The 26,828-nt window shown below is 38.6% G+C and overlaps 1 protein-coding gene across 4 annotated transcripts in view; it reads right to left on the bottom strand.

Moving 5' to 3' along the window:
- Positions 1-26,828, bottom strand: part of PPP1R12A (protein phosphatase 1 regulatory subunit 12A) — an 875,274-nt gene that overhangs the window by 106,238 nt on the left and 742,208 nt on the right. For all 4 annotated transcript variants that reach the window (XM_053716754.1, XM_053716755.1, XM_053716757.1 and 1 more), the window contains 2 exons: positions 4,480-4,621; positions 3,468-3,572 (listed from right to left, as the gene is read on the bottom strand). In XM_053716754.1, the coding sequence (XP_053572729.1) occupies positions 3,468-3,572; positions 4,480-4,621 (247 nt within the window). The remainder of the gene's footprint in view (positions 1-3,467; positions 3,573-4,479; positions 4,622-26,828) is intronic.

The raw sequence follows: 26,828 nt of genomic DNA, 5'->3' as shown, positions 1-26,828 counted from the left end.
CTCCCATCTTTAACAGATCTTCTACACAATGTAAGAACGCCTGTCTCTTTATTTGGTTTGAGGATAAGTGAGACATGTGGAACCTTCCCCTTGGGGGTAGTTCCCTGAATTCCAGGAGATAACCCTGAGAAACTATTTCTAGCGCCCAGGGATCCTGAACATCTCTTGCCCAAGCCTGAGCAAAGAGAGAGAGTCTGCCCCCCACTAGATCCGATTCCGGATCGGGGGCTACTCCTTCATGCTGTTTTGTTAGCAGCGGCAGGCTTCTTGGCCTGCTTACCCTTGTTCCAGCCTTGCATCGGTTTCCAGGCTGGTTTGGGTTGTGAGGCATTACCCTCTTGCTTAGAGGATGCAGAATTAGAGGCCGGTCCGTTCCTGAAATTGCGAAAGGAACGAAAAATAGACTTATTTTTGGCCTTGAAAGGCCTATCTTGTGGAAGGGCGTGGCCCTTTCCCCCAGTGATGTCTGAAATAATCTCTTTCAATTCTGGTCCAAATAGAGCTTTACCTTTGAATATTTCTCTGATAAGTAGGCATTTTGGATAAAATATTTGCTATGGAGATATCCATTACAGCCGTTAATTGTTGCATGGTAATAAGCATTGGTGCACTAGATGTACTAGGGGCCTCCTGTGTGGGCAAAACTGGTGTAGACACAGTAGGAGATGATTTAGTATCATGTTTACTCCCCTCATCTGAGGAATCATCTTGGGCAATTTCATTATCTGTGGCAGTACTGTCCTTACTTTGTTTGGACGCTATGGCACAATTATCACAAATTTAAATGGGGAGACACATTGGCTTTCATACATATAGAACATAGCTTATCCAAAGGCACAGACATGTTAAACAGGCTTAAACTTGTCAACAAAGCACAAAAAAAACGTTTTAAAACAAAACCGTTACTGTCTCTTTACATTTTAAACAGAAAACACTTTATTACTGAATATGTGAAAAAGTATGAAGGAAATGTTCAAAAATTACCAAATTTCCAAATTTCAGAGCTTTAACCCTTAAAATAACGGAACCGGAGCCGTTTACAAATTTAACCCCTATACAGTCCCAGCTATAGCCTTTGCTGAGACCCAACCAAGCCCAGAGGGGAATACGATACCAATTGACGCCTTCTAGAAGCTTTTCCAGCAAATTTCAGATCCTCACACATGCATCTGCATGCCCTGCTCTCAAAAAACAACTGCGCAGTAATGGCGCGAAAATGAGGCCCAGTCTACAACTAGGAAGGCCCCCTGACTGGAAAAGGTGTCTAACATAGTGCCTGCCGTTTAATAAACGTTCCCCAAGTTTATAAATGCGAATTGTCAGCATAAATATGAATAAAATGCCCAAATAAAGCAATCTATTTAGCCCATAAAAATGTTTTTTAGCCCATATTAAGCCCTTTATTCTGTTTGTTTGACTAAGAAAATGGCTTACCGGTCCCCATGAGGGGAAATGACAGCCTTCCAGCAATACATGGTCTTGTTAGAAATATGGCTAGTCATACCTTAAGCAGAAAAGTCTGCTAACTGTTTCCCCCAACTGAAGTTACTTCATCTCAACAGTCCTATGTGGAAAAAGCAATCGATTTTAGTTACTGTCTGGTAAAATCATCTTCCTCTCACAAACAGAAATCTTCATCCTTTTCTGTTTCAGAGTAAATAGTACATACCAGCACTATTTTAAAATAACAAACACTTGATAGAAGAATAAAAACTACATTTAAACACCAAAAAACTCTTAACCATCTCCGTGGAGATGTTGCCTGTGCAACGGCAAAGAGAATGACTGGGGTGGGCGGAGCCTAGGAGGGACTATATGGCCAGCTTTGCTGGGACTCTTTGCCATTTCCTGTTGGGGAAGAGATATCCCACAAGTAAGGATGACGCCGTGGACCGGACACACCAATGTTGGAGAAAATACCCCAAAATTAAAATGTTCAAAATAAAGATTACTGTCACTTTAAGAAAACATGCTAAAAAATAAAATAAATTAAACAAAACTGCCCCAAAGGAAAAAAGACCTCAACACCTCAGACAGTCTAAGGTGCCCTACCGCAATTCAGAGGAATCCCAATTCGTTGGAAGCACAGGGACTGCTAGAGACTTCACTTTACATCCGCCGCAACAGCCGACACAGAAGTGCAGCAACTAAGTGATGCCACTCCGTTCAGAGTTGGAAGATCACGTGTCCGGCAAACAGGAGCTGTGCAGCAACTAAAAGTGCGCGTTCCCTGCCATAGTAAAGGATAAATGAAAGCTGTTTACAGCTCCCTGTCCAAAATATAAGAAGACTTTAAAACTTGCCACACTACAAATGTTTAACAAAAAGAGCCACAGAGGAAAACTTCCCAAAATAAAGAGAAGATTTAACCCCCAGCCTCCACATACAAATGTGCCTGCCCACTGCCTTAGCAAATCCTATGCATAAAGCATTATCCTGTCCCAATATTCTGCAGTCAACGTTACCTCAAATCTAGCTGTCCGGCAGGAAGACAGCTCACCAGACATGAAAGGACACATACTCCTAACAGAGACCTGTGGAAAAAGAACAGAGCAACCAACTCTGGCTTTCTGTGACTAGGGCAGCAAATATGTTGGGAAAACAAAGTAAGGACCACCTCACCACTTCCTAACTACTTAAAAGCCACCACTACTCTTACTTAAGAGATTGGCGTGGACACAGCTAAACCAAAATCTTTGCTTGCAGGGAAAAGTACCCAAAAAAGGAAGAAAAAAATCTTCAGACACCGAGCTTCACCTCCTACATTGAGAGAGGCAAAGAGAATGACTGGGGGTTATGGGTAATGGAAGTGACACTTAACAGCTTTGCTGTGGTGCTCCTTGCCTCCTCCTGCTGGTCAGGAATAAGTATACCACTAGTAATTGGAATGATGTTGTGGACTCTCCATGTCTTAGGAAAGAAATATACATATCTATAAATAGGTTCCAGCTGCCAGAGATTATTCTATACAGTATTTTCACCAGGAGGCATTTATTGTCATTGAAAAACTTTAGTTGAATGACATTTCATGAGTCACTACTCCTTTCCTCAGACAATACATATTGGAAAACCCATATCTACTGCTACTCAAGATTCTTACACCCCTTAATTTAACTTTGAAAATGCCTTCTCATTTAATACTTAGCCAGCAAACTTTCCAATGTACCATATCTAATAACCAATGTGTCTCTCACTTAGTCTTTTTGTTTACTTGGCTAACGTATGGTTACTAGGACCAGTGCAGGGACACACAGGAAAGAACATAATGGTGTATAAGAACACTGAAATGTAACTATATTGTTTAAACATCTGTTGTCAACAAAGTTAAAAACTACCTTTACATTGTGGTCATGTACATTTCTAACAGATATATAGATTGTTATCAAAGAATAAATCCCTATTTATAATAATCAGAACAATAAAGACAACGCTATGGGCAAGATAATAATTTAAGACATCTTCCAAACCTGAGTTGCTTTTTCTAATTGTAACTTAAGCTCCGTCAATTCCAAGTTGGTATCATGTAATTGTGCTTTCAGTTTTTCATTTTCTGCCATAATCTGTTCATATAGCTAGCAATAAAAACAAAAAACAAACAATGAACAGTTTTTAAAATAATTATAAATCACTGTAATATTAATTTCATAAAGTTTTCTAAAGTGAGGTTTACAAGCAATAAATACTAAATAGTTGTAAATAGACATACAACCAGAAAGAGTGCAGAACCCTGTAATTACTGCCTATTAAGATAAATGTAAATTATTAGAACGCTAGATTTTAATTGAATAAAACAGTCACACATTTAAACCATAGCAATGTGCCCTCATATTATCCATATTGAAATTAATGACGAGATGGAAATATAATATTTAAATTTCTAATATAGCAAAAACTTGTTGAATAAATGTACACTTGGCTCCTACAATCCGGGAGCTGCAATTAATATTAACATTACACTGCAAGCTTTGCAATAGAAAGATAACCTACTAAATAATCATAACCACATAATATATGGCTATATGCATGTATAAATATAGAATTGTCTACGATAAGTTGATAAAAAAGGGAGACACAAAGCTCTCAGTGAACCCATTACATCCCCTCTGAGGAAGCGTTATTGTGAAACGAACGTCAAGAGTTTACGGAGAGCTTTGGATTATCCCAAAATGAAAATGTAAACAGGTAAATTCGGGCGGGAACTCATACATTGATTACACAATTTTACAAAACCATATAAATGATATAACAAAACTGAGGAAGAATAAGGAGTATCTATAGGGAAGAGTTTGAACTTTGCGATGTTTCTACCTAACATGACAAAGATATCATCTTGAATAGTTCAGGAAATTTGAAAGACTCTTGTAATAATAGCAATTAATGAGTAGCGAGTAAGTGGAATATCATTATCAAGTATCTAATTTCCGACAAGTTTATGAAAAAATACACATTTATGCTGCTTGACTTTACAAACCTTATTACCTTTTTAAAATCTGTTGAGTCTTCTCTTTCTAGTCTACTGTGATAAAGTTTTCTAGATTCTAAGTAACCAGAGGACCCAGGATGGCCAATAATAGAATCATAACGATCACTTGAAATAATACTGGAAGGGACTGGGTTGTACCTGTAAACAATTAATTTAAATTAAAAAACACCACAAACACACCGAACATTGATACATTTTGATAGTCTGAAGTGACAAAAAAACATAATTTATGTAAGAACTTACCTGATAAATTCATTTCTTTCATATTAGCAAGAGTCCATGAGCTAGTGACGTATGGGATATACATTCCTACCAGGAGGGGCAAAGTTTCCCAAACCTCAAAATGCCTATAAATACACCCCTCACCACACCCACAAATCAGTTTAACGAATAGCCAAGAAGTGGGGTGATAAGAAAAAAGTGCGAAAGCATAAAAAACAAGGAATTGGAATAATTGTGCTTTATACAAAAAAATCATAGCCACCACAAAAAAAGGGTGGGCCTCATGGACTCTTGCTAATATGAAAGAAATGAATTTATCAGGTAAGTTCTTACATAAATTATGTTTTCTTTCATGTAATTAGCAAGAGTCCATGAGCTAGTGACGTATGGGATAATGACTACCCAAGATGTGGATCTTCCACGCAAGAGTCACTAGAGAGGGAGGGATAAAATAAAGACAGCCAATTCCTGCTGAAAAATAATCCACACCCAAATAAAAGTTTAAATCTTATAATGAAGAAAACTGAAATTATAAGCAGAAGAATCAAACTGAAACAGCTGCCTGAAGTATTTTTTCTACCAAAAACTGCTTCAGAAGAAGAATACACATCAAAATGGTAGAATTTAGAAAAAGTATGCAAAGAAGACCAAGTTGCCGCTTTGCAAATCTGATCAATCGAAGCTTCATTCCTAAACACCCAGGAAGTAGAAACTGACCTAGTAGAATGAGCTGTAATCCTTTGAGGCGGAGATTTACCCGACTCGACATAAGCATGATGAATTAAAGATTTCAACCAAGATGCCAAAGAAATGGCAGAGGCCTTCTGACCTTTCCTAGAACCGGAAAAGATAACAAATAGACTAGAAGTCTTTCGGAAATTCTTAGTAGCTTCAACATAATATTTCAAAGCTCTAACAACATCCAAAGAATGCAATGATCTCTCCTTAGAATTCTTAGGATTAGGACATAATGAAGGAACCACAATTTCTCTACTAATGTTGTTAGAATTCACAACCTTAGGTAAAAATTTAAAAGAAGTTCGCAACACCGCCTTATCCTGATGAAAAATCAGAAAAGGAGACTCACAAGAAAAGAGCAGATAATTCAGAAACTCTTCTAGCAGAAGAGATGGCCAAAAGAAACAAAACTTTCCAAGAAAGTAATTTAATGTCCAGTGAATGCATAGGTTCAAACGGAGGAGCTTGAAGAGCCCCCAGAACCAAATTCAAACTCCAAGGAGGAGAGATTGACTTAAAAACAGGTTTTATACGAACCAAAGCTTGTATAAAAATAATGAATATCAGGAAGAATAGCAATCCTTCTGTGAAAAAGAACAGAAAGAGCAGAGATTTGTCCTTTCAAGGAACTTGCAGACAAACCTTTATCAAAACCATCCTGAAGAAACTGTAAAATTCTTGGAATTCTAAAAGAATGCCAGGAAAAAAGATGAGAAAGACACCAAGAAATGTAAGTCTTCCAGACTCGATAATATATCTTCCTAGATACAGATCTACGAGCCAGTAGCATAGAATTAATCACAAAGTCAGAGAAACCTCTTTGACTAAGAATCAAGCGTTCAATCTTCATACCTTTAAATTTAAGGATTTGAGTTGGCAAGAAGCCATGCGGACAAGATCCACATACCAAAACCTGTGAGGCCATGCTGGAGCCACCAGCAGAACAAACGAGCATTCCTTCAGAATCTTGGAGATTTACTCTCGGAAGAAGAACTAGAGGCGGAAAGATATAGGCAGGATGATACTTCCAAGGAAGTGACAATGCATCCACTGCTTCCGCCTGAGGATCCCTGGATCTGGACAGATACCTGGGAAGTTTCTTGTACAGAAACACACTGAAAGAAAGTGTTAGCCTTACTGGAATAAAATCAAAGAAATTTGGACAGAATAGAACCAAATAAATTTCAAAGAAGTCTTAACCTGCCCCTTACCAGCCAAGCTGGAATACGGCACGTACATCGCAATATTAGGGAGCCGATTTCGAACCCCAATTATAAACATGTTACTTGGGAAAGAACTCAGGAATTCGTTCCTTAATAAGAACAACCAAACTAGTATAAGCTTAAAGTTTAGTCTTAGAACTCAATCTTGAAGCCCATAGTAACAGTTAAGAATTGAATCCAATTATAATTGATTATCTTAGAACAAAAGAAATATGGATTTTCTTTTTTTTTTTTTTTTAAATCACAAAAATTCTTCTAGCTAAAATAGCTAAAGACATAGATTAACCCTCATTTGCGAATATATTCAATAAAATGAAGACACAAATGAAATCATTAGCATGATAGTCCAGTTTAAAGGACCAGTCAAAACAGAGGACTTGCAAAATGCAAAACAAGACAAATGCAACAGCACCTAGTCTAGTAAATGTTGTCCCTTTAACAATGCTAAAATAAATCATAATCTGATACTTGATCTTAAAGTAAACAGAAAAAATGAAGCAATTGCAATATCACAGGACCAAGAAAAGTACCTGAAACTAAATAATTTTCCAGAAATAAGATATAACTATATAAAGGAAAATAAATACTATTTTGCTATAAAAACAATAGCATAATTAGTAGGAGTAGAGATAGCTCCAATAAATTGGAGAACCCTCCAAATTAAATTTAACTGCTGACAAAGAATATAGTTTTTAAAAATAAAAGAAAATTCTCAGCCTATTCCATTCCCTAGTATGGGGAATTGGAAAGAAAACCTCTGAAATCACAGAAGAAAAAAGGCAGAAATAGTGTCAGCTAGTTTTAAAGAACTAGTTACCTTAATATCCAAAATAATCAACACCTCTTCAACAAAGAACAAATGTACTTTAATAATAAAAAATGTATATAAAAAAGTAGATTTGTTAGTGTCAATATCTGATGAAGAGAATTTCTGAAAGAGAAAAAAACATCATCAGAGAAGGATAAAACAGTATGTTGTTGGTCATTTGAAACTTCAATAATTAAAAAAGAAGTGAAAAAGACCTAAAAATTGTATTAGAAGGCACGAAGTCAGACAAAGCCTTAATCAGAAAAAATATTTCTTATAAATCTTCTAAACATTTCTTGTACTTAAGAATGGAAATGTATAAAGCATAAATACTAATGGAATCTGTATGTAAAAGTATATCATAATAACTTAATAGAAACTATAGCTAAAGATAAACATTTATAACATTTAAAATAAATGAACTTAGCTTTGGTAGAACTGAAACTCAGTTCTCATTTTTCCAGAAGTGGCTTCTGACTCAGGGACAATCGGAGACATCTTGCAATATGTAATAGAAAAAACAACATATAAAGCAAAATTGATCAAATTCCTTAAATGACAGTTTCAGGAATGGGAAAAAATGCCGGTGAACAAGCTTCTAGCAACCAGACGCAATAAATAATGAGACTTAAATAATGTGGAGACAATAGCGACGCCCATATTTTTTAGCGCCAAAAAAAACGCCCACATTATTTGGCGCCTAAATGCTTTTGGCGCCAAAAATGACGCCACATCCGGAACGCCGACACTTTTGGCGCAAAAAAACGTCAAAAAAATGACGCAACTTCCGGCGACACGTATGACGCCGGAAACAGAAAAAAAAATTTGCGCCAAAAAAGTCTGTGCCAAGAATGACGCAATAAAATGAAGCATTTTCAGCCCCCGCGAGCCTAATAGCCCACAGGGAAAAAGTCAAATTTTAAGGTAAGAAAAAAATTGATTAATTCATAGCATTATCCCAAATATGAAACTGACTGTCTGAAATAAGGAACGTTGAACATCCTGAGACAAGGCAAATAAATGTTTGAACACAAATATTTAGAACTTTATATAAAAGTGCCCAACCATAGCTTAGAGTGTCACAGAAAATAAGACTTACTTACCCCAGGACACTCATCTACAAGTAGTAGAAAGCCAAACCAGTACTGAAACGAGAATCAGTAGAGGTAATGGTATATATAAGAATATATCGTCGATCTGAAAAGGGAGGTAAGAGATGAATCTCTACGACCGATAACAGAGAACCTATGAAATAGACCCCGTAGAAGGAGATCATTGAATTCAAATAGGCAATACTCTCCTCACATCCCTCTGACATTCACTGCACGCTGAGAGGAAAACCGGGCTCCAACCTGCTGCGGAGCGCATATCAACGTAGAATCTAGCACAAACTTACTTCACCACCTCCATAGGAGGCAAAGTTTGTAAAAACTGATTTGTGGGTGTGGTGAGGGGTGTATTTATAGGCATTTTGAGGTTTGGGAAACTTTGCCCCTCCTGGTAGGAATGTATATCCCATACGTCCCTAGCTCATGGACTCTTGCTAATTACATGAAAGAAACATGACTAAAATTAAGAATTTAATTGTTGATACATTGAACATCTTGCACTTTTGCAGAAAAGTAGTATGAATAAAACTTTTACTATAAAATCTGATTTCACCAAGTGTTGACTTTTTGACTGGATACGCATTTTCTATTTCCAAAAGTTGTATTTACTCAGGGAAGCAAGGATTTATATGGCCCAAAAACAAAACAGAAAAAGGCTAGGTGTATATACACTCACAGGCCACTTTATTAGGTACACCTGTTCAATTGCTTGGTAACACAAATTGCTAATCAGCCAATCACATGGCAGCAACTCAATGCATTTAGACTTGGTGAAGACGACTTGCTGAAGTTCAAACTGAGCATCAGAATAGGGAAGAAAGGGGATTTAAGTGACTTTTGAACGTGACATGGTTATTGGTGCAAGAGGGGCTGGTCTGAGTATTTAAAAAAACTGCGGGTCTACTAAGATTTTAACGCACAACCATCTCTAGGGTTTACAGAGAATGGTCAGAAAAAGAGAAAATATCCAGTGAGCGGCAGTTGTGTGGACGAAAATGACTGGTTGATGTAAGAGGTCAGAGAAAAATGGGCAGACTGGTTCGAGATAATAGAAATGCAACAGTAACGCAAATAACTACTCGTTACAACCAAGGTATACAGATTACCATCTATGAACGCACAACACGTCTAACCTTGAAGCAGATGGCTACAGCAGCAGACCACCACACTGGGTGCCACTCCTGTGTTACATAGTTTTATGATATTTTTTAATTACTCATTTTGTATGTGTATTTGTGTGTGTGTATGTACAGTATATATATATATTTCTTTTTCCTAGAACCAGAAAAGATAACAAATAGACTTGAAGTCTTCCTGAAATCTTTAGTAGCTTCAACATATTTCAAAGCTCTTACCACATCCAAAGAATGCAAGGTTTTCTCCAAAGAATTCTTAGGATTAGGACACAAAGAAGGAACAACAATTTCTCTATTAATGTTGTTAGAATTCACAACCTTAAGTAAGAATTTAAATGAAGTCCGCAAAACTGCCTTATCCTGATGAAAAATCAGAAAAGGAGATTCACAAGACAGAGCAGATAATTCAGAAACTCTTCTAGCAGAAGAGATGGCCAAAAGGAAAAACACTTTCCAAGAAAGTAGTTTAATGTCCAAAGAATGCATAGGCTCAAAAGGAGGAGCCTGTAAGGCCTTCAAAACCAAATTAAGACTCCAGGGAGGAGAGATTGATTTAATGACAGGCTTGATACGGACCAAAGCCTGAACAAAACAGTGAATATCAGGAAGCTTAGCAATCTTTCTGTGAAATAAAACAGAAAGAGTCTGTTTAAGGAATTTGCAGACAAACCTTTATCCAAACCATCCTGAAGAAACTGTCAAATTCTAGGAATTCTAAAAGAATGCCAGGAGAATTCATGAGAAGAACACCATGAAATATAAGTCTTCCAAACTTGATAATAAATATTCCTAGAAACAGATTTACGAGCCTGTAACATAGTATTAATCACTGAGTCAGAGAAACCTCTATGACTAAGCACTAGGCGTTCAATTTCCATACCTTCAAATTTAATGATTTGAGATTCTGATGGAAAAACGGACCTTGAGACAGAAGGTCTAGCCTTAATGGAAGTGGCCAAGGTTGGCAGCTGGACATCCAAACAAGATCCGCATACCAAAACGTGTGAGGCCATGCTGGAGCTACCAGCAACACAAATGATTGCTCCATGATGATTTTGGAAATCACTTTTGGAAGAAGAACTAGAGGCGGGAAGATATAAGCATGTTGGTAACACCAAGGAACTGCTAACGCATCTACTGCTTCCGCCTGAGGATCCCTGGACCTGGAAAGGTACCTGGGAAGTTTCTTGTTTAGATGGGAAGCCATCAGATCTTTTTCTGGAAGACCCACATCTGAACAATCTGAGAAAACACAACTGGATGGAGCGACCACTCCCCCGGATGTAAAGTCTGACGGCTGAGATAATCCGCTTCCCAATTGTCTATACCTGGGATATGAACCGCAGAAATTAGACTGGAGCTGGATTACGCCCAAGCAAGTATCCAAGATACTTCTTTCATGGTTTGGGGACTGCAAAAAGCTTGAGCCTTTACTGGATTTACTGGGATGCGTGAGAGAAAAAAAACCTTCTCACAGGAGGTCTTACTCTGAATCCTATTCGGTACCCTTGAGAGACAATACTCTGAATACAATGATTTTGGACAGAATCTGCCCAAACGTTTTGGAAGAATCTTAATCTGCCCCCTACCAGCTGAGCTGGAATGAGGGCCGCACCTTCATGCAGACTTGGGGGCTGACTTTGGTTTCTTAAACTATTTGGATTTACTCCACCTTGAAAAAGGTTTCCAATTGGAACCAGATTCTTTGGGGGAAGGATTAGGTTTCTGTTCCTTATTTTGTCGAAAGGAACAAAAGTGGTTAGGAGCTTTAGATTTACCCTTAGGTCTTTTATCCTGAGGCAAAAAAACTCCCTTCCCCCCAGTGACAGTTGAAATAATTGAATCCAACTGAGAACCAAATAAATTATTACCTTGGAAAGAAAGAGATAGTAATCTAGACTTAGAAGTCATATCAGCATTCCAATATTTAAGCCACAAAGCTCTTCTAGCTAAAATGGCTAAAGACATAGATTTAACATCAATTTTGATGATAGCAAAAAATGTCATCACAAATAAAATGCCACAGAAATGGCAGGCCTGAGGAGATGACCAGAATATAAATAAGCTTTCCTTAGATAAGATTCAAGTTTCCTATCTAAAGGGTCTTTAAAAGAAGTACTATCTTCCATAGGAATAGTAGTATGTTTAGCAAGAGAAGAAATAGCCCCATCAACTTTGGGGATTTTTTTCTCAAAATAGAAAAACGATGAGTCCACGGATTTCATCCTTACTTGTGGGATTACGCCTTCTGGTCGACAGGAGGAGGCAAAGAGCACCACAGCAGAGCTGTATATATAGCTCCTCCCTTCCCTCCCACTCCAGTCATTCGACCAAAGTTAGGAAGAGAAAGGAAAAGCCAAGGTGCAGAGGTGTCTGAAGTTTAACAAAAATAAAGACATGTCTTATAAAAAACAGGGCGGGCCGTGGACTTATCGTATCTAAAAAGAAACAAATTTATCAGGTAAGCATAAATTTCCTTTTCTTTTTAAAGATACGATGAGTCCACGGATTTCATTCTTACTTGTGGGATACAATACCAAAGCTATAGTACACGGATGAAACGGGAGGGACAAGACAGTTAACCTAAACGGAAGGCACCACTGCCAGAAGAACCTTTCTACCAAAAACAGCCTCAGCTGAGGCAAAAGTATCAAATTTGTAAAACTTAGAAAAAGTTTGAAGAGAAGACCAAGTTGCAGCTTTTCAAATCTGTTCAACAGAAGAATCATTTTTAAATGCCCATCAGGAAGCAACAGCCCTAGTGGAATAAGCCGTAATTCTTTCAGGAGGCTGCTGTCCAGCAGTCTCACATGCAAAACTGATGATACTCTTCAGCCAGAAAGAAAGAAGTAGCCGTAGCTTTCTGACCCCTACGTTTCCTGATTAATGTTTTTGTCTGAAACAACCTTAGGAAGAAACCCAGGTTTAGTACTTAACACCACCTTTTCCGCATGGAAAACAAGATAAGGAGAATTATATTGTAAAGCTGAAAGCTCTGATACTCTGCGAGCAGAAGAAATAGCAACCAAAAATAGAACTTTACAAGATAATAACTTAATATCTAAGGAATGCATAGGTTCAAACGGAACTCCTTGAAGAACTCTAAGAACTAAATTCAAACTCCACGGAGGAGCAATAGGTCTAAATACAGGCCTGATTCTAGTCAGAGCCTGACAAAAGGAATGTACATCTGGAACATCTGCCAGACGCTTGTGTACCAAAATAGACAAAGCAGAAATCTGTCCCTTTAGGGAACTAGCGGATAACCCCTTCTCCAATCCTTCTTGGAGAAAGGACAAAATTCTGGGAATCCTTACCCTACTCCATGAGTAACCCTTGGATTCACACCAATAAAGATATTTACGCCATATCTTATGGTAAATCTTCCTAGTAACAGGCTTACGCGCCTGAATTAAAGTATCTATGACCGAATCAGAAAAACCTTGCTTGGATAACACTAAGCGTTCAATCTCCAAGCAGTCAGCTGCAGAGAAACTAGATTTGGGTTATGGAAGGGACCCTGAATGAGAAGGACCTTCCTCAATGGAAGCCTCCAGGGCGGCAGAGATGACATGTCCACTAGATCGGCATACCAAATCCTGCGAGGCCACGCCGGAGCAATGAGGATCACCGATGCCCTGTCCTGTTTGATCCAAGCGATCACCCGGGGATGAAGAGCACATGGCGGAAACACAAAGGCTAGGCTGAAGGACCAAGGAACTGCCAAGGCATCTATAAGTTCGACCTGGGGATCCCTGGATCTGGACCCGTATCTCTGAAGTTTTGCATTCTAACGAGATGCTATAAGGTCCAATTCTGGCTGACCCCATCTGAGAATCAGGTTTGAAAAGATTTCCGGATGGAGTTCCCACTCCTCCGGATGAAAGGTCTGCCTGCTCAGAAAATCCGCTTCCCAGTTTTCCCCTCCTGGGATGTAGATTGCCGACAGATGGCAAGAGTGAGCCTCCGCCCACCAAATTATCTTGGCTACTTCGGTCATTGCTAAGGAACTCCTCGTTCCCCCCTGATGGTTGATGTACACCACTGTCGTTATGTTGTCCGACTGGAACCTGATGAATTGGTTTGAGGCCAACTGAGGCCAGGATCGAAGAGCATTGAATCTCTCAACTCTAGAATATTGATGGGAAGGAGAGACTCCGAGTCCACATCCCCTGAGCCCTTAAGGAATTCCAAACTGCTAACAGGCTGGCATCCGTTGTCACTATCACCAATGAGGGTCTGCGAAAACATGTCCCCTGGGACAGATGATCCAGTGACAACCACCATAGAAGAGAGTTCCTTGTCTCCTGGTCTAAATCTATTTGCAGAGACAAATCTGTATAATCTCCATTCCACTGCCTGAGCATGCTGAGTTGGAGGCCTGAGATGAAAGCGAGCAAACGGAATGATGTCCATTGCCGCCACCATCAAACCGATTACCTCCATGCATTGAGCCACCGACAGACGAGGATTGGACTGAATGGCTCGACATGTATTCAGAATCTTTAGCCTTCAGAAAGGACCTCCATACCCTCCAATTCAGAGCTCTGGGAGGGTACATCTGAGATCGCTATCAAAGACTCAGAAGCTGTATGGACCCCGTGGGTGTCCTTCCTTCTGCGATTGCCTTGAAAGTGTAGCAGACATAACTGCAGCTATGTCTTTCAGTGTAATTGCAGCAGAAGCTGCAGAGGTACTAGGCTGGGCCTGAGCGGGCGTTAAGGGCTGTGACGCTTGGGGAGAAAGTTGCGGCATACTCTGTATCTCATCGGTAGAACCCTGAGAAGCATCCACTTTTGACAAACTTTTATCAAAGAAAATTTGGTCTCTAAACTGCAATGCCCTCTCAGTGCATGAGGGACAAAAAGTAACAGGAGGTTCCACATTGGCATGCAAACACATGGAACATGTAACATTCTGAATATCTTCCATGGGAACAAATTAAGCAAAACAAAGTTGGTCGTGGGTTGCAAAAAGAAATAACTTGAAATAATATTAGAACAGCCTAATATGACTGTTGTCAAAATTCTCCTGAAAATAACGTGTAACTGTGACTTTAAATTTCAAATTAACAGGACTCACACTCTGTTAGTTCTAAGACGTAACAGTATGGTTAAAACAAAATAAGCCCAATTTTTTAAAAGCAAGTCTGCCGTAAACCTAATGTGCTTGGCAAAAAAAATGACAAGAAAATAGTACACCTCTGTCGCCTCAACACCTCTGCTGAGGCGCCTACCTGCCCCCACGTTACTCCGACCACTGCATGCTGAGTTTTCCACTGACTAACCATGCTGTCTTAGTAATGCCAGCAAAGTCACTGATCCAGATGCTCCATAGTCAGAAAAACAACTGTGCGGCTTTTCCTTGAGCGCGCGAAGATAACCCCGCCCTTCGTGGGCGTTAAAGAACACACTAGTACTTCCTGTAAGAAAAATGCTGATAACTAATGCCCAGCATAAGTTACTGAATAATACGTTGAACACGCACTTATGTCCACCAGTATCTGGAACCTTAATACAAAACAATTACCCCTACACTGGAGTCTTAATATGGAAACTCCGTAACCAGGGCCCCCCAGCGTCTAGCCCACAGCAGTCATGCGCAACAATAATAGTGTGTATAACCTCCATTTTATATCCTGAGCGCTCCTTGTCCTGACCTCCCCCCAACGCATCTTCCCTCGTATTAAATAGAGAAGCCTTGAGGTGCAATTAAATTAGGGGAGTCAGATGAAGTAAAGTTACAGCTGTCTCTGAGTTAATACTGTCCAAGAAAATAATGCTGCACATACCTTAATGCTGAGCGACAGCATGAACGGTCCCACAGGATCAAGAGGTCTTCTTTCCCTCCTGCAGTTCTGTGGAGACAGCAGATATTAACTAAGAACCTGTATAAGACCATCATCAGAAGGGCAGCACACAGTATGAGAGGCGCAGTGAGAATTTAATCCCACCAGTTCCCAATGCTTTAAAGCTACCTGTTTCTCTACTCCAGAGGCTGACAAGGAATACGGCTACACCCTGTAATAAAATAGTACTCACTGGCACCATTTTAAAAATAAAAAACTCTTGATGGAAGAATCTAAACTAACACCTCACTTTACCTCTTCCTATCACTAACACAGGCAAAGAGAATGACTGGAGTGGAAGGGAAGGGAGGAGCTATATATACAGCTCTACTGTGGTGCTCTTTGCCTCCTACTGTTGACCAGGAGGCGTAATCCCACAAGGATGAAATCCTTGGACTCATCGTATCGTTAAAAAGAAATAAGATTATTCTGATTAAACCGTTTTCCCTAGAAGGTGTGCTTCAGGCTTCACAGGAAAACACTTAGGAAATTGGATGAAACAGCAGCAGACACACTGCGAACACTCATCTATGGACGTAAAGGAAATAGGAAGTATGCCTTTGACTAAAGGGAATGCATTGATATTGCTGTCATTCCTGATGATAATATACCATTTGGTCCCAAATACATGTAGCTATCTCAATTTATTTAAAGAAAACAGTTTTAAGCCACAATCGTGCCCAAGGGGCGGAGAGGGTCACTTGCTTGAAACAGAGTGTTCCCATATGGGCACTCTTATTTGCTAACAAAATGTTTACAAAATAGTCTGTACCTGAATTGAGTATTGTAAAACTTAGGCAATTCAAACACCATTTTATTTTGTAAAATGGATTTAGGACAGACCAAACCCCAAGTTAGTTTTAATGTATATATTATTTGTAGATTTACATTTTATGTTTTGTTTTTTTAAAACAGGTATCACAAAAAGGAATTGCATACCAAAAGCAGAAAGCAGAGCCATGACTGACATCAAATACCAGACTTTTAAGTTGCATTAGTGAAACAAATTAACTTTTGCACAATATTCTAATTTTTCGAGTTTCACCTGTATTTATTAAAGCATTATCTGTGTGTGGCACAAAACATGAGTGCTTATGTCTGTGGTGGCCGTGTAGGTTTACAGCACTGTAGTGAAAACTAAAGCATGTTCTATTAACATCATTCTTCCTCTAGGATATCCTCTTACCCCTATCTCTCTCACACAAACAAAAATGCAATCATAAAAAATGTCAATGCAAAGACAAATTACATAGTTAAACCATATTCAAAGTGTAATTAATATTTTTGTTTGTTTGGTTTCTGAACACTACAAGGTATTGGTGCATTAGAGAGTAAATTAGATTGTGGCTTAAAAGGATACTAAAAGACACACTTGGTGAGCTAATCTCAAAGATGGTAGATAATAGTTTGAAAGGCATACTTTATATATAGCACACTTATTCTGAATTCAGTATGATCTTTTATTCATCAAAAAACAATTTATGTAAGAACTTACCTGATAAATTAATTTATTTCATATTAGCAAGAGTCCATGAGCTAGTGACGTATGGGATATACATTCCTACCAGGAGGGGCAAAGTTTCCCAAACCTCAAAATGCCTATAAATACACCCCTCACCACACCCACAAATCAGTTTAACGCATAGCCAAGAAGTGGGGTGATAAGACAAAAGTGCAAAGCATAAAAAATAAGGAATTGGAATAATTGTGCTTTATACAAAAAAATCATAACCACCACAAAAAGGATGGGCCTCATGGACTCTTGCTAATATGAAAGAAATGAATTTATCAGGTAAATTCTTACATAAATTATGTTTTCTTTCATGCAATTAGCAAGAGTCCATGAGCTAGTGACGTATGGGATAATGAATACCCAAGATGTGGATCTTCCATGCAAGAGTCACTAGAGAGGGAGGGATAAAATAAAGACAGCCAATTCCGCTGAAAATAATCCACACCCAAAATAAAGTTTAAATCTTATAATGAAAAAAACTGAAATTATAAGCAGAAGAATCAAACTGAAACAGCTGCCTGAAGAACTTGTCTACCAAAAACTGCTTCAGAAGAAGAAAACACATCAAAATGGTAGAATTTAGTAAAAGTATGCAAAGAAGACCAAGTTGCTGCTTTGCAAATCTGATCAACCGAAGCTTCATTCCTAAACGCCCAGGAAGTAGAAACTGACGTAGTAGAATGAGCTGTAATCCTTTGAGGCGGAGTTTTACCCAACTCGACATAAGCATGATGAATTAAAGATTTCAACCAAGACACCAAAGAAATGGCAGAGGCCTTCTGACCTTTCCTAGAACCAGAAAAGATAACAAATAGACTAGAAGTCTTTCGGAAATTCTTAGTAGCTTCAACATAATATTTCAAAGCTCTAACTACATCCAAAGAATGCAATGATCTCTCCTTAGAATTCTTTGGATTAGGACACAATGAAGGAACCACAATTTCTCTACTAATGTTGTTAGAATTCACAACCTTAAGTAAAAATTTAAAAGAAGTTCGCAACACCGCCTTATCCTGATGAAAAATCAGAAAAGGAGACTCACAAGAAAGAGCAGATAATTCAGAAACTCTTCTAGCAGAAGAGATGGCCAAAAGAAACAAAACTTTCCAAGAAAGTAATTTAATGTCCAGTGAATGCATAGGTTCAAACGGAGGAGCTTGAAGAGCTCCCAGAACCAAATTCAAACTCCAAGGAGGAGAAATTGACTTAATAACAGGTTTTATATGAACCAAAGCTTGTACAAAACAATGAATATCAGGAAGATTAGCAATCTTTCTGTGAAAAAGAACAGAAAGAGCAGAGATTTGTCCTTTCAAGGAACTTGCAGACAAACCCTTATCCAAACCATCCTGAAGAAACTGCAAAATTCTCAGAATTCTAAAAGAATGCCAGGAAAAATGATGAGAAAGACACCAAGAAATGTAAATCTTCCAGACTCGATAATATATCTTCCTAGATACAGATTTACGAGCCTGTAACATAGTATTAATCACAGAGTCAGAGAAACCTCTATGACTGAGAATCAAGCGTTCAATCTCCATACCTTCAAATTTAAGGATTTGAGATCCTGATGGAAAAAAGGACCTTGCGACAGAAGGTCTGGTCTTAACGGAAGAGTCCACGGTTGGCAAGTGGCCATCCGGACAAGATCCGCATACCAAAACATGTGAGGCCATGCTGGAGCCACCAGCAGAACAAACGAGCATTCCTTCAGAATCTTGGAAATTACTCTTGGAAGAAGAACTAGAGGCGGAAAGATATAGGCAGGATGATACTTCCAAGGAAGTGACAATGCATCCACTGCTTCCGCCTGAGGATCCCTGGATCTGGACAGATACCTGGGAAGCTTCTTGTTTAGATGAGAAGCCATCAGATCTATTTCTGGAGGTCCCCACATTTGAACAATCTGAAGAAATACCTCTGGGTGAAAAGACAATTCGCCCGGATGTAACGTTTGGCGACTGAGATAATCCGCTTCCCAATTGTCTATACCTGGGATATGAACCGCAGAAATTAGACAGGAGCTGGATTTCGCCCATACCAGTATTCGAGATACTTCTTTCATAGCCAGAGGACTGCGAGTCCCTCCTTGATGATTGATGTATGCCACAGTTGTGACATTGTCTGTCTGAAAATAAATGAACGATTCTCTCTTTAGAAGAGGCCATGACTGAAGAGCTCTGAAAATTGTACGGAGTTCCAAAATATTGATTGGTAATCTCACCTCCTGAGATTCCCAAACCCCTTGTGCTGTCAGAGACCCCCAAACAGCTCCCCAACCTGTCAGACTTGCATCTGTTGAAATCACAGTCCAGGTTGGAAGAACAAAAGAAGCCCCCTGAACTAAACGATGGTGATCTGTCCACCACGTCAGAGAATGTCGTACAATCGGTTTTAAAGATATCAATTGAGATATCTTTGTATAATCCATGCACCACTGGTTCAGCATACAAAGCTGAAGAGGTCGCATCTGAAAACGAGCAAAGGGGATTGCGTCCGATGCAGCAGTCATAAGACCTAGAATTTCCATGCATAAGGCTACCGAAGGGAATGATTGAGACTGAAGGTTTCGACAAGCTGAAACCAATTTTAGACGTCTCTTGTCTGTCAGAGACAGAGTCATGGACACTGAATCTATCTGGAAACCTAAAAAGGCTATCCTTGTCTGAGGAATCAATGAACTTTTCGGTAAATTGATCCTCCAACCATGATCTCGAAGAAACAATACAAGTCGATTCGTATGAGATTCTGCTAAATGAGAAGACTGAGCAAGTACCAAGATATCGTCCAAATAAGGAAATACCACAATACCCTGTTCTCTGATTACAGACAGAAGGGCACCGAGAACCTTTGTAAAAATCCTTGGAGCTGTTGCTAGGCCAAACGGCAGAGCCACAAACTGGTAATGCTTGTCTAGGAAAGAGAATCTCAGAAACTGATAGTGATCTGGATGAATCGGAATATGCAGATATGCATCCTGTAAATCTATTGTGGACATATAATGCCCTTGCTGAACAAAAGGCAGAATAGTCCTTATAGTTACCATCTTGAATGTTGGTATCCTTACATAATGATTCAATATTTTTAAATCCAGAACTGGTCTGAAGGAATTCTCCTTGTTTGGTACAATGAAGAGATTTGAGTAAAACCCCAGCCCCTGTTCCAGAACTGGAACTGGCATAATTACTCCAGCCAACTCTAGATCTGAAACACATTTCAGAAATGCTTGAGCCTTCGCTGGATTTACTGGGACACAGGAAAGAAAAAATCTTCTTGCAGGAGGCCTTATCTTGAAGCCTATTCTGTACCCTTCTGAAACAATGTTCTGAATCCAAAGATTGTGAATTGAATTGATCCAAATTTCTTTGAAAAATCGTAATCTGCACCCTACCAGCTGGGCTGGAATGAGGGCCGCACCTTCATAAGGACTTGGGAGCTGGCTTTGGCTATCTAAAAGGCTTGGATTTATTCCAGACTGGAGATGGTTTCCAAACTGATACCGCTCCTGTAGGGGAAGGATCAGGCTTTTGTTCCTTATTGCGACGAAAGGAACGAAAACGATTATTAGACCTAAATTTACCTTTAGATTTTTTATCCTGTGGTAAAAAAGTTCCTTTCCCTCCAGTAACAGTTGAAATAATAGAATCCAACTGTGAACCAAATAATTTATTACCTTGGAAAGAAAGGGAAAGCAAAGTTGACTTAGAAGACATATCAGCATTCCAAGTTTTAAGCCATAAAGCTCTTCTAGCTAAAATAGCTAGAGACATATACCTGACATCAACCCTAATGATATCAAAGATGGCATCACAAATAAAATTATTAGCATGTTGAAGAAGATTAACAATGCTATGAGAATTATGATCTGATACTTGTTGCGCTAAAGCTTCTAACCAAAAAGTTGAAGCTGCAGCAACATCCGCTAAAGATATAGCAGGTCTAAGAAGATTACGTGAACATAAGTAAGCTTTTCTTAGAAAGGATTCAATTTTCCTATCTAAAGGATCCTTAAAGGAAGTACTATATGCCGTAGGAATAGTAGTACGCTTAGCAAGAGTAGAGATAGCCCCATCAACCTTAGGGATTTTGTCCCAAAACTCTAATCTGTCAGATGGCACAGGATATAATTGCTTAAAACGTTTAGGAGTAAATGAATTACCCAAATTATTCCATTCCCTGGAGATTACTTCAGAAATAGCATCAGGGACAGGAAAAACTTCTGGAATAACTACAGGAGATTTAAAAACCTTATTTAAACGTTTAGATTTAGTATCAAGAGGACCAGAATCCTCTTTCTAATGCAATTAAGACTTCTTTAAGTAAAGAACGAATAAATTCCATTTTGAACAAATATGAAGATTTATCAGCATCAACCTCTGAAACAGAATCCTCTGAACCAGAGGAATCATTATCAGAATCAGAATGATGATGTTCATTTAAAAATTCATCTGAAAAATGAGAAGACCTTTTACGTTTACTAGGAGGAGGAATAACAGATATAGCCTTCTTAATGGATTTAGAAACAAAATCTCTTATGTTAACAGGAACACTCTGAGTATTAGATGTTGATGGAACAACAACAGGTAATGTAACATTACTAAAGGAAATATTATCTGCATTAACAAGTTTGTCATGACATTCATTACAAACAACAGCTGGAGGAACAGATACCACAAGTTTACAGCAAATACACTTAACTTTGGTAGATCCAGCATCAGGCAGCGATTTTCCAGAAGTATCTTCTGATTCAGGGTCAATCTGGGACATCTTGTAATAGAAAAAACAACATATAAAGCAAAATTGATCAAATTCCTTAAATGACAGTTTCAGGAATGGGAAAAAATGCCAGTGAACAAGCTTCTAGCAACCAGAAGCAATAAACAATGAGACTTAAATAATGTGGAGACAATAATGACGCCCACATTATTTGGCGCCAAAAATGACGCCACATCCGGTAATGCCGACACTTGGCGCAAAAAACGACAAAAATGACGCAACTTCCGGTGACAAGTATGACGCCGGAAATAACAAAGAAAATTTTTTGCGCCAAAAAAGTCCGCCCCAAGAATGACGCAATAAAATGAAGCATTTTCAGCCCCTGCGAGCCTAACAGCCCACAGGGAAAAAACATAATTTATGCCGTAGGAATGGTAGTACGCTTAGCAAGAGTAGAGACAGCCCCATCAACCTTAGGGATTTTGTCCCAAAATTCTAATCTGTCAGATGGCACAGGATATAATTGCTTAAAACGTTTAGAAGGAGTAAATGAATTACCCAAATTATTCCATTCCCTGGAAATTACTTCAGAAATAGCACCAGGAACAGGAAAAACTTCTGGAATAACTACAGGAGATTTAAAAACCTTATCTAAACGTTCAGATTTAGTATCAAGAGGACCAGAATCCTCAATTTCTAATGCAATTAGGACTTCTTTAAGTAAAGAACGAATAAATTCCATTTTAAATAAATATGAAGATTTATCAGCATCAACCTCTGAAACAGAATCCTCTGAACCAGAAGAGCCATTATCAGAATCAGAATGATGTTCATTTAAAAATTCATCTGAAAAATGAGAAGTTTTAAAAGAAGGAGGAATAACAGACATAGCCTTCTTAATGGATTTAGAAACAAAATCTCTTATGTTATCAGGAACACTCTGAGTATTAGATGTTGATGGAACAGCAACAGGTAATGTAACTTTACTAAAGGAAATATCTGCATTAACAAGTTTGTCATGACATTCAATACAAACAACAGCTGGAGGAACAGCTACCAAAAGTTTACAGCAGATACACTTAGCTTTGGTAGCTCCAGCACCAGGCAGCGATTTTCCAGAAGTATCTTCTGACTCAGCTTCAACATGGGACATCTTGCAATATGTAATAGAAAAAACAACATATAAAGCAAAATTGATCAAATTCCTTAAATGACAGTTTCAGGAATGAGAAAAAATGCCAGTGAACAAGCTTCTAGCAACCAGAAGCAATAAAAAATGAGACTTAAATAATGTGGAGACAAAAGTGACGGCCATATTTTTTTAGCGCCAAATAAGACGCCCACATTATTTGGCGCCTAAATGCTTTTGGCGCCAAAAATGACGCCACATCCGGAACGCCGACATTTTTGGCGCAAAAGAACGTCAAAAATGACGCAACTTCCGGCGACACGTATGACACCGGAAACAGAAAAAAAAAAAAAATTGCGCCAAAAAAGTCAGCGCCAAGAATGACGCAATAAAATTAAGCATTTTCAGCCCCCGCGAGCCTAACAGCCCACAGGGAAAAGTCAAATTTTAAGGTAAGAAAAAAATTGTTTTATTCAAATGCATTATCCCAAATATGAAACTGACTGAAAATAAGGAATGTTGAACATCCTGAGTCAAGGCAAATAAATGTTTGAATACATATATTTAGAACTTTATAAAAAAGTGCCCAACCATAGCTTAGAGTGTCACAGAAAATAAGACTTACTTACCCCAGGACACTCATCTACATGTTGTAGAAAGCCAAACCAGTACTGAAACGAAAATCAGCAGAGGTAATGGTATATATATATAAGAGTATATCGTCGATCTGAAAAGGGAGGTAAGAGATGAATCTCTACGACCGATAACAGAGAAACTATGAAATAGACCCCGTAGAAGGAGATCATTGAATTCAAATAGGCAATACTCTCCTCACATCCCTCTGACATTCACTGCACGCTGAGAGGAAAACCGGGCTCCAACCTGCTGCAGAGCGCATATTAACGTAGAATCTAGCACAAACTTACTTCACCACCTCCATAGGAGGCAAAGTTTGTAAAACTGATTTGTGGGTGTGGTGAGGGGTGTATTTGTAGGCATTTTGAGGTTTGGGAAACTTTGCCCCTCCTGGTAGGAATGTATATCCCATACGTCACTAGCTCATGGACTCTTGCTAATTACATGAAAGAAACAATAAACAATACAATCATAAAACATGTCATTTCTGCCCACAAATAACATAATTTATCAGGTGTCTGGAAGAAAAAACAAAGGGTGTGTAAGTGAGTGTGCGCGTAAAGGGGGAGGGGGTGTGAGGAGTGTGTGTGTGAGGGGTGTGTGTCTGTCACTGACTGTGACCTGTCTATTCCTGCCTCAGCTTGATGGCATCTGAAGAAGAAAAGTCTCTTTTTAGGTTTAGAGAATTTATACAGTCGTATCTCAGATATTGCGGGTTCGGTTCCAAACCACCGCAATAAAGTGAATACAGCAATATATTTGGTTTTGTTTCCCAGTGCATATATATAAAAAAAAAGAAGTTATATTTCAATTATACTATATTCTATTAAAGGAAAAGTCTGGTCAAAATTAAACTTTCATGATTCAGATAGAGAATGCTATTTAGGCAACTTTCTAATTTACTCCTATTATCAATTTTTCTTCATTCTCTTGATATCTTTATTTGAATGTAAGCATAGGAGCCGGACCAATTTTGGTTCAGAAACTGGGTAGCGCTTGCTGATTGGTGGCTACATTTATACACCAATCAGAAAGTGGTATTCAGGTGCTGAACCAAAAATGGGTCGGCTTCTATGCTTACATTCATGCTTTTTCAAATAAAGATAGCAAGAGAATGAAGAAAAATTGATACTCAGTGTAAACTAGAAAATTGCTTAATATTGTATGCTCTGAATCATGAAAGTAATTTTGACTAGACTATTCCTTTAAGTATGCTATAGCATTATGTCTAAAAAAACAATGTACATACCTTAATTAAAAAAAAAACATCTTTTTTTTTTCTTCTAAAATATGCTAACCAGCATCTGAGCCTTCAGCAAGTCAATCTTTTTGCTGATGGTGTAGGTGCATGAATAATCTAATAAATAGGGCTCAACAAACCCAGGCGCCTGGGAGTCACTGGCTCCTAGAATTTTACCCCTGGCTCCTAACCTTTTGGGTTATTCTCTATATATCTATATTCAAACCAACTGTCTGGCTCCTAAATAATCTTACTGGCTCCTAATTTTTAAACAGATTTGTCAATACATATATATATTATATATATATATATATATATATATATATATATATACATACATATATATATATATATATATATATATATATATATATATATATATATATATATATATATATAGAGAGAGAGAGAGAGAGAGAGATATATATATATATATATATATAGAGATATATATATATATATATATATATATATATATATATATATATATATAGTAAAAAAAAAAAGCGCCAATAGACTTGCTCGACACATGGTTGTCACAAACCTTCAATAGGTAAAAACAATTTATGCTTACCTGATAAATTTATTTCTCTTGTAGTGTATCCAGTCCACGGATCATCCATTACTTGTGGGATATATTCCCTTCCCAACAGGAAGTTGCAAGAGGATCACCCACAGCAGAGCTGCTATATAGCTCCTCCCCTCACATGTCATATCCAGTCATTCGACCGAAACAAAAACAAGAAAGGAGAAACCATAGGGTGCAGTGGTGACTGGAGTTTTAATTAAAATTTAGATCTGCCTTAAAAAGACAGGGCGGGCCGTGGTCTGGATACACTACAAGAGAAATAAATTTATCAGGTAAGCATAAATTATGTTTTCTCTTGTTAAGTGTATCCAGTCCACGGATCATCCATTACTTGTGGGATACCAATACCAAAGCTAAAGTACACGGATGATGGGAGGGACAAGGCAGGAACTTAAATGGAAGGAACCACTGCCTGTAGAACCTCTCCCAAAAACAGCCTCCGAAGAAGCAAAAGTGTCAAATTTGTAAAATTTTGAAAAGGTGTGAAGCGAAGACCAAGTCGCAGCCTTGCAAATCTGTTCAACAGAGGCCTCATTCTTAAAGGCCCAGGTGGAAGCCACAGCTCTAGTAGAATGAGCTGTAATCCTTTCAGGGGGCTGCTGTCCAGCAGTCTCATAGGCTAAGCGTATTATGCTACGAAGCCAAAAGGAGAGAGAGGTTGCCGAAGCTTTTTGACCTCTCCTCTGTCCAGAGTAAGCGACAAACAGGGAAGAAGTTTGACGAAAATCTTTAGTTGCCTGCAAATAGAACTTCAGGGCACGGACTACGTCCAGATTATGCAAAAGACGTTCCTTCTTTGAAGAAGGATTAGGGCATAATGATGGAACAACAATCTCTTGATTGATATTCCTGTTAGAAACTACCTTAGGTAAAAACCCAGGTTTAGTACGCAGAACTACCTTGTCTGAATGGAAAATCAGATAAGGAGAATCACAATGTAAGGCAGATAACTCAGAGACTCTTCGAGCCGAGGAAATAGCCATCAAAAACAGAACTTTCCAAGATAAAAGCTTAATATCAATGGAATGAAGGGGTTCAAAAGGTACTCCTTGGAGAACTTTAAGAACCAAGTTTAAGCTCCACGGAGGAGCAACAGTTTTAAACACAGGCTTAATCCTAGCCAAAGCCTGACAAAAAGCCTGGACGTCTGGATTCTCTGCCAGACGTTTGTGTAAAAGAATAGACAGAGCAGAAATCTGTCCCTTTAACGAACTAGCAGATAAGCCCTTTTCCAAACCCTCTTGTAGAAAGGACAATATCCTAGGGATCCTAACCTTACTCCATGAGTAACTCTTGGATTCGCACCAATGTAAGTATTTACGCCATATCTTATGGTAGATTTCTCTGGTAACAGGCTTCCGTGCCTGTATTAAGGTATCAATAACTGACTCTGAGAAGCCACGCTTTGATAGGATCAAGCGTTCAATCTCCATGCAGT

Source organism: Bombina bombina, chromosome 6 (genome assembly GCF_027579735.1).
Source record: "Bombina bombina isolate aBomBom1 chromosome 6, aBomBom1.pri, whole genome shotgun sequence".
Lineage (NCBI taxonomy): Eukaryota > Metazoa > Chordata > Amphibia > Anura > Bombinatoridae > Bombina > Bombina bombina.
Note: the sequence above shows the minus strand (reverse complement) of the source record. Positions and strands in the feature narration are given on the sequence as shown.